The sequence below is a fragment of the Lemur catta genome, chromosome 5, assembly GCF_020740605.2.
Source record: "Lemur catta isolate mLemCat1 chromosome 5, mLemCat1.pri, whole genome shotgun sequence".
NCBI classification, from domain to species: Eukaryota; Metazoa; Chordata; class Mammalia; order Primates; family Lemuridae; genus Lemur; species Lemur catta.
The window spans coordinates 61918802-61932950 of record NC_059132.1 but is presented as its reverse complement, the minus strand read 5'-3'; the positions used below and the strand labels follow the sequence as shown (position 1 = coordinate 61932950).

Sequence of the window (14149 nt, the reverse complement as noted above, 5' to 3'; positions counted from 1 at the left end):
CTATGATTAATTTTAAACTCCTATACAGGCCTCACTCCTTATATTGTCAAGCCTGTGATCACCAGCTGGAAATGCCAACACTTCTCTTTTCCTAGACCCCAGGAAGAGTGGCCTGGTGGAGCTGACCCTACAGGTTGGCGTGGGGCAGCTGACAGAGCAGCAGAAGGACACCCTGGTGAGGCAGCTGGCGGTGCTGCTGAATGTGCTGGACTCGGACATTAAGGTGCAGAAGATCCAGGCTCACTCGGACCTCAGGTATGCGCTGCACACCCATGGCAGGGCCTCGGCCCTGCACAGGTCCAGCTCTCCCCTCATCCCAGTCCTGCAGAAAGTGGTTCATTCCTCGGCTTGTTCTATATTTTTGTGCACACTCTTATCCCACTCATATACATTTTCCTCTCAAAGGGCAGGAGCAGAGACAACATCATTCTAGGTCCTTCCCATAAGTCTCAGTAAATGTTTGTTGACTGAGAATGTTCTGAATGAAGGAGTTGGGGACCATCAGAGGGAGCTGGTTGTTAGTTCTGGTGACTTCGGAGGGCATGTCCGTGGTCTGGGGCATGTGAAGAAGATGTCTCACAGCAACACTCCATCCCTGCCCCACATTCAAGGGGACAGAGGCTTCCCTCAGTGTGATCACCGATTACCATTTGCTCTCTCCTGGAAGTCTATAATGCTGAAACTCTGGCCTTTGTTTTTTATGAGATGTTTGTATTTAATTGAGTTTTTATATTTAAACTCTTATCCGACCTAGGATGATTGGGAGGAGAGAGAAAAAAAAGAATATGGGAATGAAAACCTACCATTCACAGTAACTCCATTTGCCAGCTATTCTCAGCTCTTCCACTTAGGTTAGTTTTCCAGAGAACTAAAGTTTACTTAGAAAAATAACGAATTGACCTGGCACGGTGGCTCACGCCTGTAATCCTAGCACTCTGGGAGGCTGAGGTGGTTGGATCGCTCGAGGTCAGGAGTTCGAGACCAGCCTGAGCAAGAGCGAGACCCCGTCTCTACTAAAAAAATAGAAAGAAATTATATGGACAACTAAAAATATATATAGAAAAAATTAGCCGGGCATGGTGATGCATGCCTGTAGTTCCAGCTACTTGGGAGGCTGAGGCAGAAGGATTGCTTGAGCTCAGGAATTTTGAGGTTGCTGTGAGCTAGGCTGATGCCATAGCACTCTAGCCTGGGCAATAGAGTGAGACTCTGTCTCAAAAAAAAAAGAAAATAACGAATTAATATACATTCTAATTATTTTTATGGAACTCTTTCTAAAATGGGTAACATATTTCCCTTACTTACCAAATATCAAAGACTGAATCAAAGACATGTCAGGAAATCAACAAAAGTTGTTCCTTGGACAGATCAGCAAAATTGATAAAACTTTAGTTAGATAGACCAAGAAAAAGTAGAGAAGACTCAAATTACTAAAATCAGGAAGGAAAGAAGGAACATGGATTGCAAGAGAATAATGAGTAATAGTATGTCAACACTTTCGATAACTGAGAAGAAATGTACAAATTCCTAGAAAGACAAACTCCAAAACTCACTTGAGAAGAAATTAAAAATCTGAATAGACCTATAATAAGTAAAGAGATTGAATTAGTAATCAAAAAACTTCCCACAAAACCAAGGACCAGATGGCTCTACTGAATTCTGCAAAACAATAAAGAATTAATACTGTCCTTCACAAACTTTTCCAGAAAACAAAAGAGGAGGGAATATTTCTCAGCTTATTCTGTTAGGCCAGTTTTACCCTGACACCAAAACCAGACAAATACATTGCAAGAAAAGAAAACTACAGACTAATATCTTTTGTGAATATAGAGGCAAAATCCACAACGATATACTATCAAACTGAATCCAGCTACACATTAAAACGATTATGCACTGTGACCAAGTGGGATTTATCTTAGGAATGCAAGTGTGGTTCAACATATGAACATCAATGTATGTAACAAACTACATTAATAGAATAAAGGACAAAACCACATAATCATCTCAAAAAGTACAAAAAACATTTAACAAAACCCAACACTCTTTAATGATGAAAATAGTTGTCGTGGATTGGATTGTGCTCCCCAAAAGATATATTCAAGTCCTAACCCCTGGGACCCGTGAATGTGACCTTATTTGGAAATAGGATCATTGCAGGTATCATTAGTTAAGATGAAGATATCTCTAGTTAAGACTGGAGTAGGGTGAGGCTCTTAATCCAGTGTGGCTGGTGTCCTTACAAGAAGAGGACAAGAGACACAGAAACTCACAGGGAGAATACCATGTCATGACAGAGGTAGAGGCTGGAGCGAAGCATCTACAAACCAAGGAACACCAAGGATTGCTGACAGCACCAGACACTAACAGAAAGGCGTGGAACAGACTCTTCTCTAGTGCCTTAGAGAAAGCTCAGCCATGCTGACACTTTGATTTTGGACATCTAGGCTCCAGAACTGTAGGAAGAGATTTCTGTTGCTTTAAGTCATCAGTTTGTGGTACATTTTTACAGCAGTCTTAGGAAATTAATATAGATTTGAATAGACATTTCTCCAAAGAAGATATGCAAATGGCCAATAAGCATATGAAAAGATGCTCATCACCATTAGCCATTAGGGAAATACAAATCAAAGCCACATTGAGGTACCACTCCACACCCACTAGGGTGGCCATAATCCAAACACAGACCATAGCAAGTGTTGCAGAGTATGTGGACAAATTAGAACACTTATACCTTTCTGGTGGGAATGTAAAATGATACAGCCACTGTGGAAAACAGTTTGGTAGTTCCTCAAAATGCTAAATATAGTCACCATATGACCCATTAATTCTACTCCTCAGCACATACCCAAGAGAAATGAAAAACTTATGTCCACACAGAAACTTGTATATGAATGTTCATGGCACATATTCATAATAGCCAAATTGTAGAAATAACCCAAATATAGATCAACTGATAAATGGATATAAAAATGTGATATAGTCATACAATGGAATATTACTTGGCAGTAAGAAGGAATGAAGCACTGACACATGCCACAGCATGAAGGAACTTTGAAAACATTATGCTGAATGAAAGAAGCCAGACACAGAAGGTCACATATCATATGATTCCATTTCTATGAAGTGTCCAGAATAGTCAAATCCATAGAGTCAAAAAGCAGATTAGTGGTTGCAGGGACTGTAGCAGGAGAGGGGGAGTGGCTGTTAATGGGTATGGGTTGTCTTTTTGGGGTGATGAAAATGTACTGGAATTAAAGTGGTGATGGTTGGGCAACTTTGTGAATATACTAAAAGCCATTGAATTTTACACTTTGGAAGGGTGAATTTTGGCGAGGCATGGTGGCTCATGTCTGTAATCCCAGCACTTTTGGAGGCCAAGGCAGGAGCATTGCTTGAGCCCAAGAGTTCAAGGCTGCAGTGAGCTATGATTGCACCACTATGCTCCAGCCTGGGTGACAGAGCAGGACCCTGTCTCCAAAAAAAAAAATAATAATAATAAAACAAAAATAAAATTTAAAAAAATAGATGGGTAAATTTTATGATATATAAATTATATCTCAGCAAGATGAAAGACATCTAAAAGCTATCATTTTGCACATAGTTGGGTCTGTCTGTACTCATACACATTATTCCTATTGTTCCTTTTTTTTTTTTTTTTACTTAGCACAGGAGCTTCTGTCCTGTGGAGTTTGGGGTGTTCCACCCTCCCAGCACATAGATGCATTCTTGTTCACCAAGGTGATAGCTCTCCAAAGCCCTTTGGTTAGGGATTTTTTATAATTGAAATATAATTTACACATTGCTCCTTTTGTCTGAAGGTCTGTCTTTGATCAGCTGTGCTTTGAGACAGAAGACCCTTTCTTTGTGAATAGAAACAGATCAATTTCTTGGCCCACAGATACGCCCCTGTGTCCTTGCCAGGCCACAGAGCTGTAATAGTCTACTCCCCGGCTTCATAGGTTAGATGGCTACGGTGGACATGCCGTATTGGTCACCATCTGACTGTGTGGCTGTCCTCTCTCGTTGTCTCCTCTGCAGCACCGTGATTGTGTTTTATGTACAGAGTGGGCCACCTTTCAAGGTTCTTAAAGCTGCTGAAGTGGCCCAAAATCTGCATATGCGGCTCTCGAAGGAGAAAGCTGACTTCTTGCTTTTCAAGGTCTTGAGGATTGACACAGCAGGTATGTCTCTGAGAGGAATATTCTAAAAGAATCACACTTGACAGTCATGGTTAAGTTTTACAGGCAAGAAAGACAAGTGACATGAACATTTTCACTTTAACACCCAGGGACTTGTTTTGTATTTATTTCTCCAGTAGGTTTACTATAACACACGTTTGCCAGCTACTCTTTGTCTCAGAAAAAACTAGAGAGCGATACTAGTCATGGGTTAAAATTCAAGATTATATTCATAGATAATGGCCATTTTCAGATACTTCATATTTAAAATGTCAGAACAGTGTTAAAGACAAGTGTTACTGGCTGGGAAAGCCATGTATATATGATTTATTTTCCTTGGATATCATGCCTTAGGTTGTGATGATGGTGTCATGTAGCTTCTTGAAAATTTGAGATAGCTTATAAATGCCTTCTCCACTTGTCCCTTTTTTCTTAGCACCTTGCTTGCCACCCCTTCCAGGACACAAACTGATTCATAGTGCCACAGTCCCCATCTTCGTCTCATGAGTAACATGTCGAAGTGGCCATTTCAGTAGACTCTGGGGAACATGAGGGTTACAAGGGACATTATAATGTTTGGGCAAGAAAATGCAATTTGTTTCAGATATATGACTTTCTCAATCATAACATATAGTAACTTAATTTTTTAATAACCTTTTTCCTAGCTATGTAATATTTATTTATTGTAGGAAATTTAGAATATCCAGAAAGCTACAAAGAAGAAAATAATACTCTAGATTCTAGAATTCCCACCATCCAAAGACAACTTCTGTTAACTGATGTATTGCCTTCCAGTTCACCCATCTCTAGGAACACTCATTATTATCAGGACGATTTGATATATGTGTATATATATATCTTCTTAATCTGACTTTTAACTTCAACTCATATTTTGATCATGTTCTCCAGTCCTTTAAAATTTCTGTACAGTAGGATGTTATGGTCACATAATACTCTACTGTGAATATGTTCCATAATTATGCAACCAGTCCTCTCTTCATGGACTTGAAGGTTGTGTTAAATAATGCTACAATGTAGATAAATTTTTGTGCATATCCTCAATTATTTTCACTGGATAGATTCTTAGAATTATTTTCTCAGGCCAGAGGGTACTATGTTTTTGCTACATTTTTAAGGCTTTTGCTACGTGGTGAGAATTGGCTTTTTTCTGCAATTTGCTTCCTGAGGAGATTGTCAGTGATGAGACTGTTCTCAGAATCCCTGTCCATACTGCAAGGGGCTCTTAATTCAACAAGATGCATCTCTGTGGGGCCCACGCTGTGGAAGACACAAAAGCCAAAGCCAGGGATTTCTCTTTTCTCTGTGGTGACCTCCGCCCCGCACACCTCCCTGCAGGTTGCCTTCTGAAGTGTTCTGGCCACGGTCACTGCGACCCCATCACAAAGCGCTGCGTTTGCTCTCAGCTGTGGATGGAGAACCTCATACAGCGCTACATCCAGGACGGGGAGAGCAACTGCGGTGAGTCCCGGTGGGGAGGTGACTTTGGGCGAGGAGCTTTCAGGCAACTCATCCTCAGGTATCAGAGATACCTGCCTAGCTTTGCAGCTGGGAACATTCGACCTTTTCTCACCTGAAGCCCAGAGAACCAGTTCACTTGGTAATGAGTTAGGGTCCTCCCCACAGTTCGCTTTGAGGGGTGTGTTTAGGCTTGTGGCAGAGCAGATTTGACTATCGCCGGCATTTCTAAGAAAGAGTTGCTTTGGGCCATGGGCCGCATTTCCAGATTACACCTGCCTTGACTTAGGCTCAGTGTGACTTTCTGGTGAAGTGGCCCCTGGTGTGGACCTGCTGGAATTGGATAAAGAAGAGAATTTGACCTACTCTTCAGGGCTGTCCACCCAAACAGGCACCAGAAATTAGAGCCGCAGCCTTAGCAAGCAAACCTGCTAAGATGCCATTAAGTCTCTTCTGGGGAGAAAACTATATTTTAATGCCAGTCTACTTCTAAGAGTAAATTTGTTGTTTGGGAGAACCAGATGGATATAATTGGCAGAAAAAATTGTTAAGAGTTGACTGCCAAATTATGTTCCCACCTAATACTACATAAAAATAAGAAAATAGCCAGCTCTTGGATCATTATTCCAAGGAGATTATATAACATTTGATAGAGTTAAACCTTGTGTCTTTGCTTCCTGGGCTTCTCACTTCCTGAAATTGTGGTTGCAAAGCTTTTTACATTGGATTCTGCAAGTTTGTGGAAGGAATGAGGATCAGGTAATTTCCAAATTGTTCTCTGGCTCTGAAAAATGTCTTCATGCTATAGACAGCCATATGGCTACTTGATTTGCTTCATTAAAACCAAGCCAGAATTTTTTGGGGGAGAGGGTTGTGATGCTTGGGATTCTGGAAGGAATATTTTGATGTGCCACACATGCGTGGGTGTTTAAATAAGAGGCATTAGTATGTAATTGACTAGTTCTGGTTATTTCAGATTATTCTCTTCTCAAGTCAGCATGAAATATGTACTCCATGAGGTCTCTGAACCAAATGGCAAAAACAAGGCAGTTTTAGGTTGTTCTTTAGTTATTTGCATTTTGTCTTGCTGTTCTCTGCTACCAGCCCGGTGAGGTGTTAGCAACAGCACAGATGGACTTTACTTGTAGGGACTCAGAAATGTTCATTATGAATCGTCAAAATGAAGTTTCTTTGCAAATAGTATACAACTGTGTCCACTTGGTTCTCTTGTTTTTCAGAGTGGAGCGTATTCTACGTGGCAGTGTTGACTTTTGCTCTTACTGTGCTAACAGGAGGTCTCACTTGGCTTTGCATCTGCTGCTGCAAGAGGTACCTGGTGCTTATTTATGTAAAATAGAAACATCTCATTAAATGTGATGTGATAGCTCAAGGATTGTTTGCTTGGGTTTTTTTAAACTGCTAAACTATTTAACAGTCACTTTTTTATGAAGGCGAACTAGACTCTAAAAGCATTTGTAATGCATTTTCATCACAAGGCAGAAGTGGCTAGGTAAGTGGACAACCTGAGGCAGCCTTTTCTCATTGTAGTTCTCACGTTTTCTAAGAAGTTCAATGATTCTCTGTCCTATCTAATGTTATTCTCTATCTATCTCACATTATGTTCACGAGGGCAGTACTGTGAGTGGAAAACCACAAACCCAAAGTGTTTTCTCTATTTTGTCACTCGGCAATCAACACAGAAGACTTCTATGACCAAATGTGTGGGGGTTTCTTCCCACACACCAAGCAAACAATCAATTTCTGAAGCAAACACCAGCTGGGCATCCTCTAATTCAGCTCTGACACTACCTGGAGATCCCACAGGTTGAGGGCTCAGCCCCCAAGATTGCCCCTCCTAATTCACATGCCAATTACAAGTCCCAGGTTGTTTTACCCATGCTTCTGACTGATTGGATCCCACAGACTCTTTGTTGGGTTCAATTAATTTGCTACGGTAGCTCACAGATCTCAGGGAAACATGTTTACTGATTTATTAAGAAGGATATTACAAAGGAAACAGATGAAGAGATGTATAGGGCTAGATATGGGGGAAGGGGCGTGGTGCCTTCATGCCCTCCTTGGGCACATCACCCTCCAGGAACCTCCGTGTGTTTGGCCATCCAGAAGCTCTCTGTACCCCAGGTTCTTGGGCCTTCTTTGGACTTCATTGGATAGGCACAATTGACAACTATGTAGAAATGTGATTGGACCAAAAGGGTTGGATCTGATCCTAATATACTGAGAAGGGAAACCCAGCAAGGCCTGTCTGTTCAGATTCTTCTCGACCTCTCCGTGCAGCATTCCTTCCTCCAGGGTGTGGGGCAGGCCTCTTCCTGGATTGGGGGTCTTATGATCTATAATCAGATAAGGCAGGCCAGAGAATTTATGGCCAGCTCCAAGACAGAAAGGCGGGGGAGATTCCTGCTTTGTGGAGAGAAAGGAGCAGGTGAAAGGAGGGCAGGAGAAAGTCAGAGTGAGAGGTTCTGTTTTCTGAGGCTTCTTCTGAGGCCTGAAGTACCCGACGTTATACCAAGGGCTATGGGAATTACAAGCCAGAAACCATGGATAAAACCAATGTATATCATAATATCACAAATACCTAACTGGCCTTACAGGTCTCTGTAGAGGAAGGAGTTCTAGAAGTATACTGGTAAAATTGTAGATTTTGATTATTTTCATTATGTGAAGCAACAATCCAATTGATCTAAATCCCTTTTAATAAGTTTAAAACTTCAAGTGAGGCAATAACACAACCAAAGAGAACTTTTGCTTTAGGTTTTTCCACTTTCCTTTATCCATGGAGTTGACCTCTAAGAAGCCCCTGAGCTGCCTCATTGTCTGAATCTTCCAGAAGCCCATGCTCAACCCTCTGTAAGGAGACTTGTAGGGAAAGTCCCTAGGAGACAGCATTGGGTCTCCTTTTTATATAAAACACTATAAGTGGTCTCCAAAGAAGATGTGATTTAAAATATAGATATAATCATTATTTTTCAGAAATCACTTACAGATTATTTTAGTGTCATAATTACATTCCCAAAGGTAAGACTGGTGAACGAGAGCCAGGCACAGGCACTTAGAGGCCTAAACCCCATTAAGTTTTCCCAGAGCCATATGGGGCAGTAGTCACCCTGTGAGGCATAGTTTTAAACATCTGGATGCTCATCTCTCACTCTCCCTACCCTGTCTTCCCCTGCCCCTCACTTCTTAAAAACAAATAAATAAATAAATAAAATAAACATTCTGCAGCTTTGTGATACATATATCAAGCAGATGATGATAGTGATGACTGTGAACATTATGTATTTGCCATTGCCATGTGAAAAAATGCTCAATGTCACTAATGATTAGAGAAAGCAAACAAAAACCACAATAAGATATCATCTTATACCAGTAAGAATGGCTATGATTTAAAAGACAAAAAATAACAGATATTGGCAAGGATGTAGAAAAAAGGGAACTCTGTTGGTGGGAATGTAAATTAGTGCAACCCCTATGGAAAACAGCATGGAAATTTCTCAAAGAACTAAAAACAGAACTACCATTCAATCCAGCAATCCCATTACTGGGTATCTACCCAAAGGAAGAGAAATCATTGTATCTAAAAGATACCTGCCACTTGTATGTTTATTGCAGCATTATTCACAATAGCAAAGATAAGGAATCAACCTAAGTGCCCATCAACAGAGGACTAGATAAAGAAAATGTGGTACACACACAATCTCAAAGAATGAAATTATGTCTTTTGCAGCAACATGGGAGGTCATTATCTTAAGTGAAATACCTCAGACACAGAAAGACAAATACTGCACATTGTCACAAGTGGGAGCAAAATAATGTGTACATATGGAAATAGAGTATGGAATGATAGAAAATGGAGATTTGGAAGGGTGTGGGGATGCATGATGAGAAATTACTTAATGGATACAATGTATTAATACATTATTCTGGTGATGGATACACAAAAGTCCTGACTTTACTACTATGCAATCTATCCATGTAACAAAATTACGCCTGTACCCCATAGATTTATACAAATTTTTAAAAAAGTATTTGCCATTGTGATTAATGGCTAAGTGCATTATATCTAATTCTCTTATTTAATCCTCTCATCAGCCAAATGAAAAAGGGACTATTCTTAGTCCCATTTTATAGGTGAGGATATGGAGGCACAAAAGTCTCAAATAATTTTCTCAAAGTTACCAGCTAGTAAGTGCTAAATGAGGGCCAGAGAGCCATGCTCTTAATCATCACACTATCAGAAAATTGCCTTTGTGCTGTGAAATTATTGTTTTGTTCTACACATATCTTAGCATGCTTTGGATGTGTATTTTCAAATAATCCTCTGTAGCATAGGCTGGGGCACATAGGAACAGCCCAGTTTTCATATTGTGGGGGAAAAAAATGAAAGATTGGGTTGTTGCTAATGAATTCTGGTAATTTGTTATAATTTCTGCTGTTTTTCATTTTTCCGATTGCTAGTTCATGACATCTTTTCATTCCTGCAACTTTGGACATTCCAGGGTAGTACAGGCTCCGGGGAAAATTTGCTCATGCAGGTTTTTCTGAGTAAGGAATTATTCAAGGAGAAAAGCTCCCTGGGCCAATGCACAGGTGTTGACGATTGCTCTAAGGGCCCCTCGCACCACAGCCTGAGGCTTAGCTGAGACCTGTAGTTGGGTGGGTGATAGTGGTGTGGCTGTCATGCCCTAAATGTGTTTTCCAAGATGCATAATGTACTTAAGCCCCACTGAAGTCTGACCTGGCCTTGCATGTGTTTGTTTAATAAAAGATGTCAACTATTACATACCAAATTTAAGACATTTCCTTCACTGTCTTCCATGTGTTTTAAATCCTGGACCCCAGTTACCTTCCTGAGAATCTGAGTTGAGCTTTTTATTATTCCTTTCAGACGAAAAAGGACTAAAATAAGGAAAAAAACAAAGTACACCATCCTGGATAACATGGATGAACAGGAAAGAATGGAACTGAGGCCCAAATATGGTAAGACGGTCGGTCTCCAGGATGATTTCCTGGTACTCTTATTTAGTCCAGGTATTTGCCTGAGAGTTAACCTGGGTCACGGCGAGAACAAAGGCCTGGAGTCGCACTTTAGTGGGAAGGAAGAGGGAGGCTGGGATGACTCTGTTATGAGAACAACCTGAGTTGGTCCTGAGGACATGCTAACTGGGGGTGGGGCGATGGGGGATAGAATTTATTAGAAATTTAATGAAATTTTGGCAAAAATACTTTGAGGAATTAATGGATGAGGGATATGAAATGCCTATTATCAATTGAACATCTACCAAATGACCACAGGGCAAAGTGTCCCCAGTGCCTGGCTTTTTCTGCTACTGGTTGGAGGGTGGGGGACATGCGATGATGTTTCCCCACAGCTCGTCTCTGAATGCTGCTCCCTTTAGGTCTACGAGACCAGAAATCCAGCAAGAGGACAATTGGACTTTAAATCATTTTGCTGCAGCTGCATTAGCTGATTAGCCATGTATATGGGGAGATACAAAGGCTCCTACAGAAATTGACTTTCTTCACAAAGTGTAGTGATCCCTGTGCTTCGAAACAGCTTTTGCTCACCTCACTTAACTTTTTGATTCCTGTTTAATTGTCGCCTACTTAATGAAACTTCTTTAACTCTCCAGGGCTGCTTAACATCTATTCTATGGATTTTCCCTAGGTCTGGGTTTATAACTAAATGAATTTTTACAGAGGGACAGAATCACTTTCAAAGTGGTGAGATGCAAAATGTGGTCCACAGGAAGTGTTAGGTGCCCAGCTGTGCGCAGACACCGGGTTAGGCCCTGGAGACAGGGAGAGGAATGAGGCACAGAGCCTCCCTCTGCGGGGGCTCACAGCCTGGGGGAGGATGACTCTGCGGAGTGCAGAGTCCTGCAGAAGCATGGGCGATGCCCGGTGGGAACACGGGTTCAAATGACTGCCTGTGTATGGAGAATGGAACTAAAGGGCTTTGGCAGGAAAAGCTTCACAGGAAATGCAAATGGTAGCATGCACTGATTGAGTGCTTGCCATTTGGATTACATAATTTAATATCAGAGCTCAAAGTGCTTTAGGTTGCATTATCTCATTCTACCTTTGTCCTCAAATTCGCTCATTCTTCTGACATTCATGGAACCCCCATGCTTGTTACCCCTGCTCCAGCTGCCCCATCTTGCCTAGTCTCTTGCCCTCTTTCCTCATCATTATCCTCACCACCTGGTTCAGATCCTCACAATCCCGCCTCTGAACTAATATAACAATACTAGTCAACAGGTGTTTAATGTTTAATATGTACTAGGTACTTTTGAAGTACTTTATCCATTTAATTCTAATCCTTCCAACAGCTCTATGAGGTATGTACTATGATTATCCTAATTTTACATAAGAGGAAACTGAGGCAAAGGAAAGCAGCTTGCCCAAGTAGCAGAGCTGGTGAGTGCCAGAGGTGGACTGGAGCAGGCTGCCTGCTCCGGAGCCTGGGCTTGCCTCCGCTACCCGGCGCTGCCTTTGGCTTGGTTCATTCAGGCGGCTATAACAAAACACCATGGACTGGGTGGCTTATAAACAACAGACATGTATTTCTCACCATTCTGGAAGCCAGGAAGTCTAAGTTCAAGGGCCTGGCAGATTCAGTGTCTGGTGAGGGCCCATTCCTCATAGTGGTGAAAGGGGCAAGGCAGCCCACAGAGCCTCTTTTATAAGGGCACTCATCCCATTCGGTCACCTCCCAAAAGCCCCACCTCTTAGTCCCATCACCTTCGGGGTTCCGTTTCAACACATGAATGTGGGGCACAAACAGACCATAGCAGCTCTGTGTCTGCACAGAAGCTGTTCTCCGGTGGCCTCTTTTGTCCTTCTATCCTGCACACCGTGGTTTTATTAATATCTTAAAACAACATTTTAATCATGTCATTCTTCTGCTTATAGGATAAAATGCAAACTTCATGGTTTACCTTGTATTCGTGTGCTTTTCTGTGAGAGCTTCTCTCTGTCTAGCCTCTCATTTGTTGTTTCCTACACGAATCATTTGCTCCAATCAGACTGGTTTTCTCTAAATATTTCTGGATGCCTCTGCACGCATCATGTCCCTCCTCGCCTGTCCTCCTGTCCATATTCTCCTTTTTCTTCAAATCCCATCCTATGTGAAACAGCACTGAGGCAGTCCCAGCCACAGGTTTGCACGCTTATCTTGATTCATATAAGATTTATTTTTTAAATTTCTCACCTGTTATGAGCCATCTTCTCGAGAGTTTGTCTTGAACCCTTGGCTAGACACTATAAATTCTTTGAGAACAGGGATCATACCTTATACTTGTTCTCTTATTTTGACCCCCAGTGATCAAATATTCTACCAAAAATATTTGAACCAAATAGTTAAATTGCAAAAGCTTTCATTTATTGGGTGCTCACTGTGTTAAATGCTGGGCCAAGGGCTTTATATGTACTACTTCACTTAATCTCCCCCATAAACCCATGGGGGTAGATGCTTCATTATTCTCCACCTTAATAGAAGAGGAAACTGAAAGCCCAGAGAGGTTAGGCATCTTGCCCAGGGTCACACAGCTGGTGAGTGTCAAAGCTGGGGCTCAAGCCCAGGTGTGACACCAAAACCCTGTTATTACTCATCAGGAAACCCAAAGCACCTGCCGTGTTGTGGGTGATGGCTTTGAAGGTGCAGCAAACACAACTTCGTGCTCTTCACCTGACCCGCAGCCACCAGAACAGGCAGCTGGCAGTGAGTGACGGTTGCTCCTCAGAGGCCTGTCTGCTTCTCCCTAGGTATCAAGCACCGCAGCACAGAGCACAACTCCAGCCTGATGGTGTCCGAGTCGGAGTTCGACAGTGACCAGGACACAATCTTCAGCCGAGAAAGGATGGAGAGAGGAAATCCAAAGGTTTCCATGAATGGCTCCGTCAGAAACGGAGCTTCCTTCAGTTATTGCTCAAAGGACAGATAATGGAGCAGTGGGTTGTACAATGCAAGGACCCCTCAGGGATCCTTGATCCAGGACCGGTCAGTGGGGTTAAAACACGAAACTAACTCATTTACGTCCTTCCACAGTGGCTGGGTGTGTCCCTACATATTAAAAGCCCTGTTTTCTTATTGGTTTTCGAGGCACAAAACAAAACAAAAATATTACTCTTTTAATTGGGAAGCTTATTAATAAGAATAAAGGCTGGGTAAAACGCTAAGGTATATACTTGAAGGGATTTGTGTTTTTGTAGCTGTCACAATATTGTATTGCCCCTGTTAAAGATGAACACCTGTTTCTCATTCCCAAATGACTCATGGGGGAAGAAACAGAAAACACCTGTTTCTACCTGTACACCCTCAGGGAAGGTGAGTTAAATAAGGATTTAAAGAGGGCTGATTTCTCTCTTGGTAGCTGTGGTTGCCTTTAAGGACAGCTTTCTAAACGTGGTTTCTCGAGTAGGACCTGCAGAGTCACATGGCTGTGTGTATTAACGTAGCTGCCCTGAGAGGC

The 14149-nt window shown here is 41.8% G+C and overlaps 1 protein-coding gene across 7 annotated transcripts in view; it reads left to right on the top strand.

Moving 5' to 3' along the window:
* The window catches only part of KIAA0319 (KIAA0319 ortholog), a 78544-nt gene extending 64688 nt beyond the window's left edge, over positions 1 to 13856 (top strand). For all 7 annotated transcript variants that reach the window (XM_045551895.1, XM_045551893.1, XM_045551894.1 and 4 more), the window contains 6 exons: positions 96 to 255; positions 4039 to 4181; positions 5535 to 5657; positions 6893 to 6983; positions 10564 to 10655; positions 13443 to 13856. In XM_045551895.1, coding sequence (XP_045407851.1) covers positions 96 to 255; positions 4039 to 4181; positions 5535 to 5657; positions 6893 to 6983; positions 10564 to 10655; positions 13443 to 13621 — 788 coding nt within the window. In that variant the 3' untranslated portion in view covers positions 13622 to 13856. The remainder of the gene's footprint in view (positions 1 to 95; positions 256 to 4038; positions 4182 to 5534; positions 5658 to 6892; positions 6984 to 10563; positions 10656 to 13442) is intronic.
* Positions 13857 to 14149: the final 293 nt, after the last annotated feature.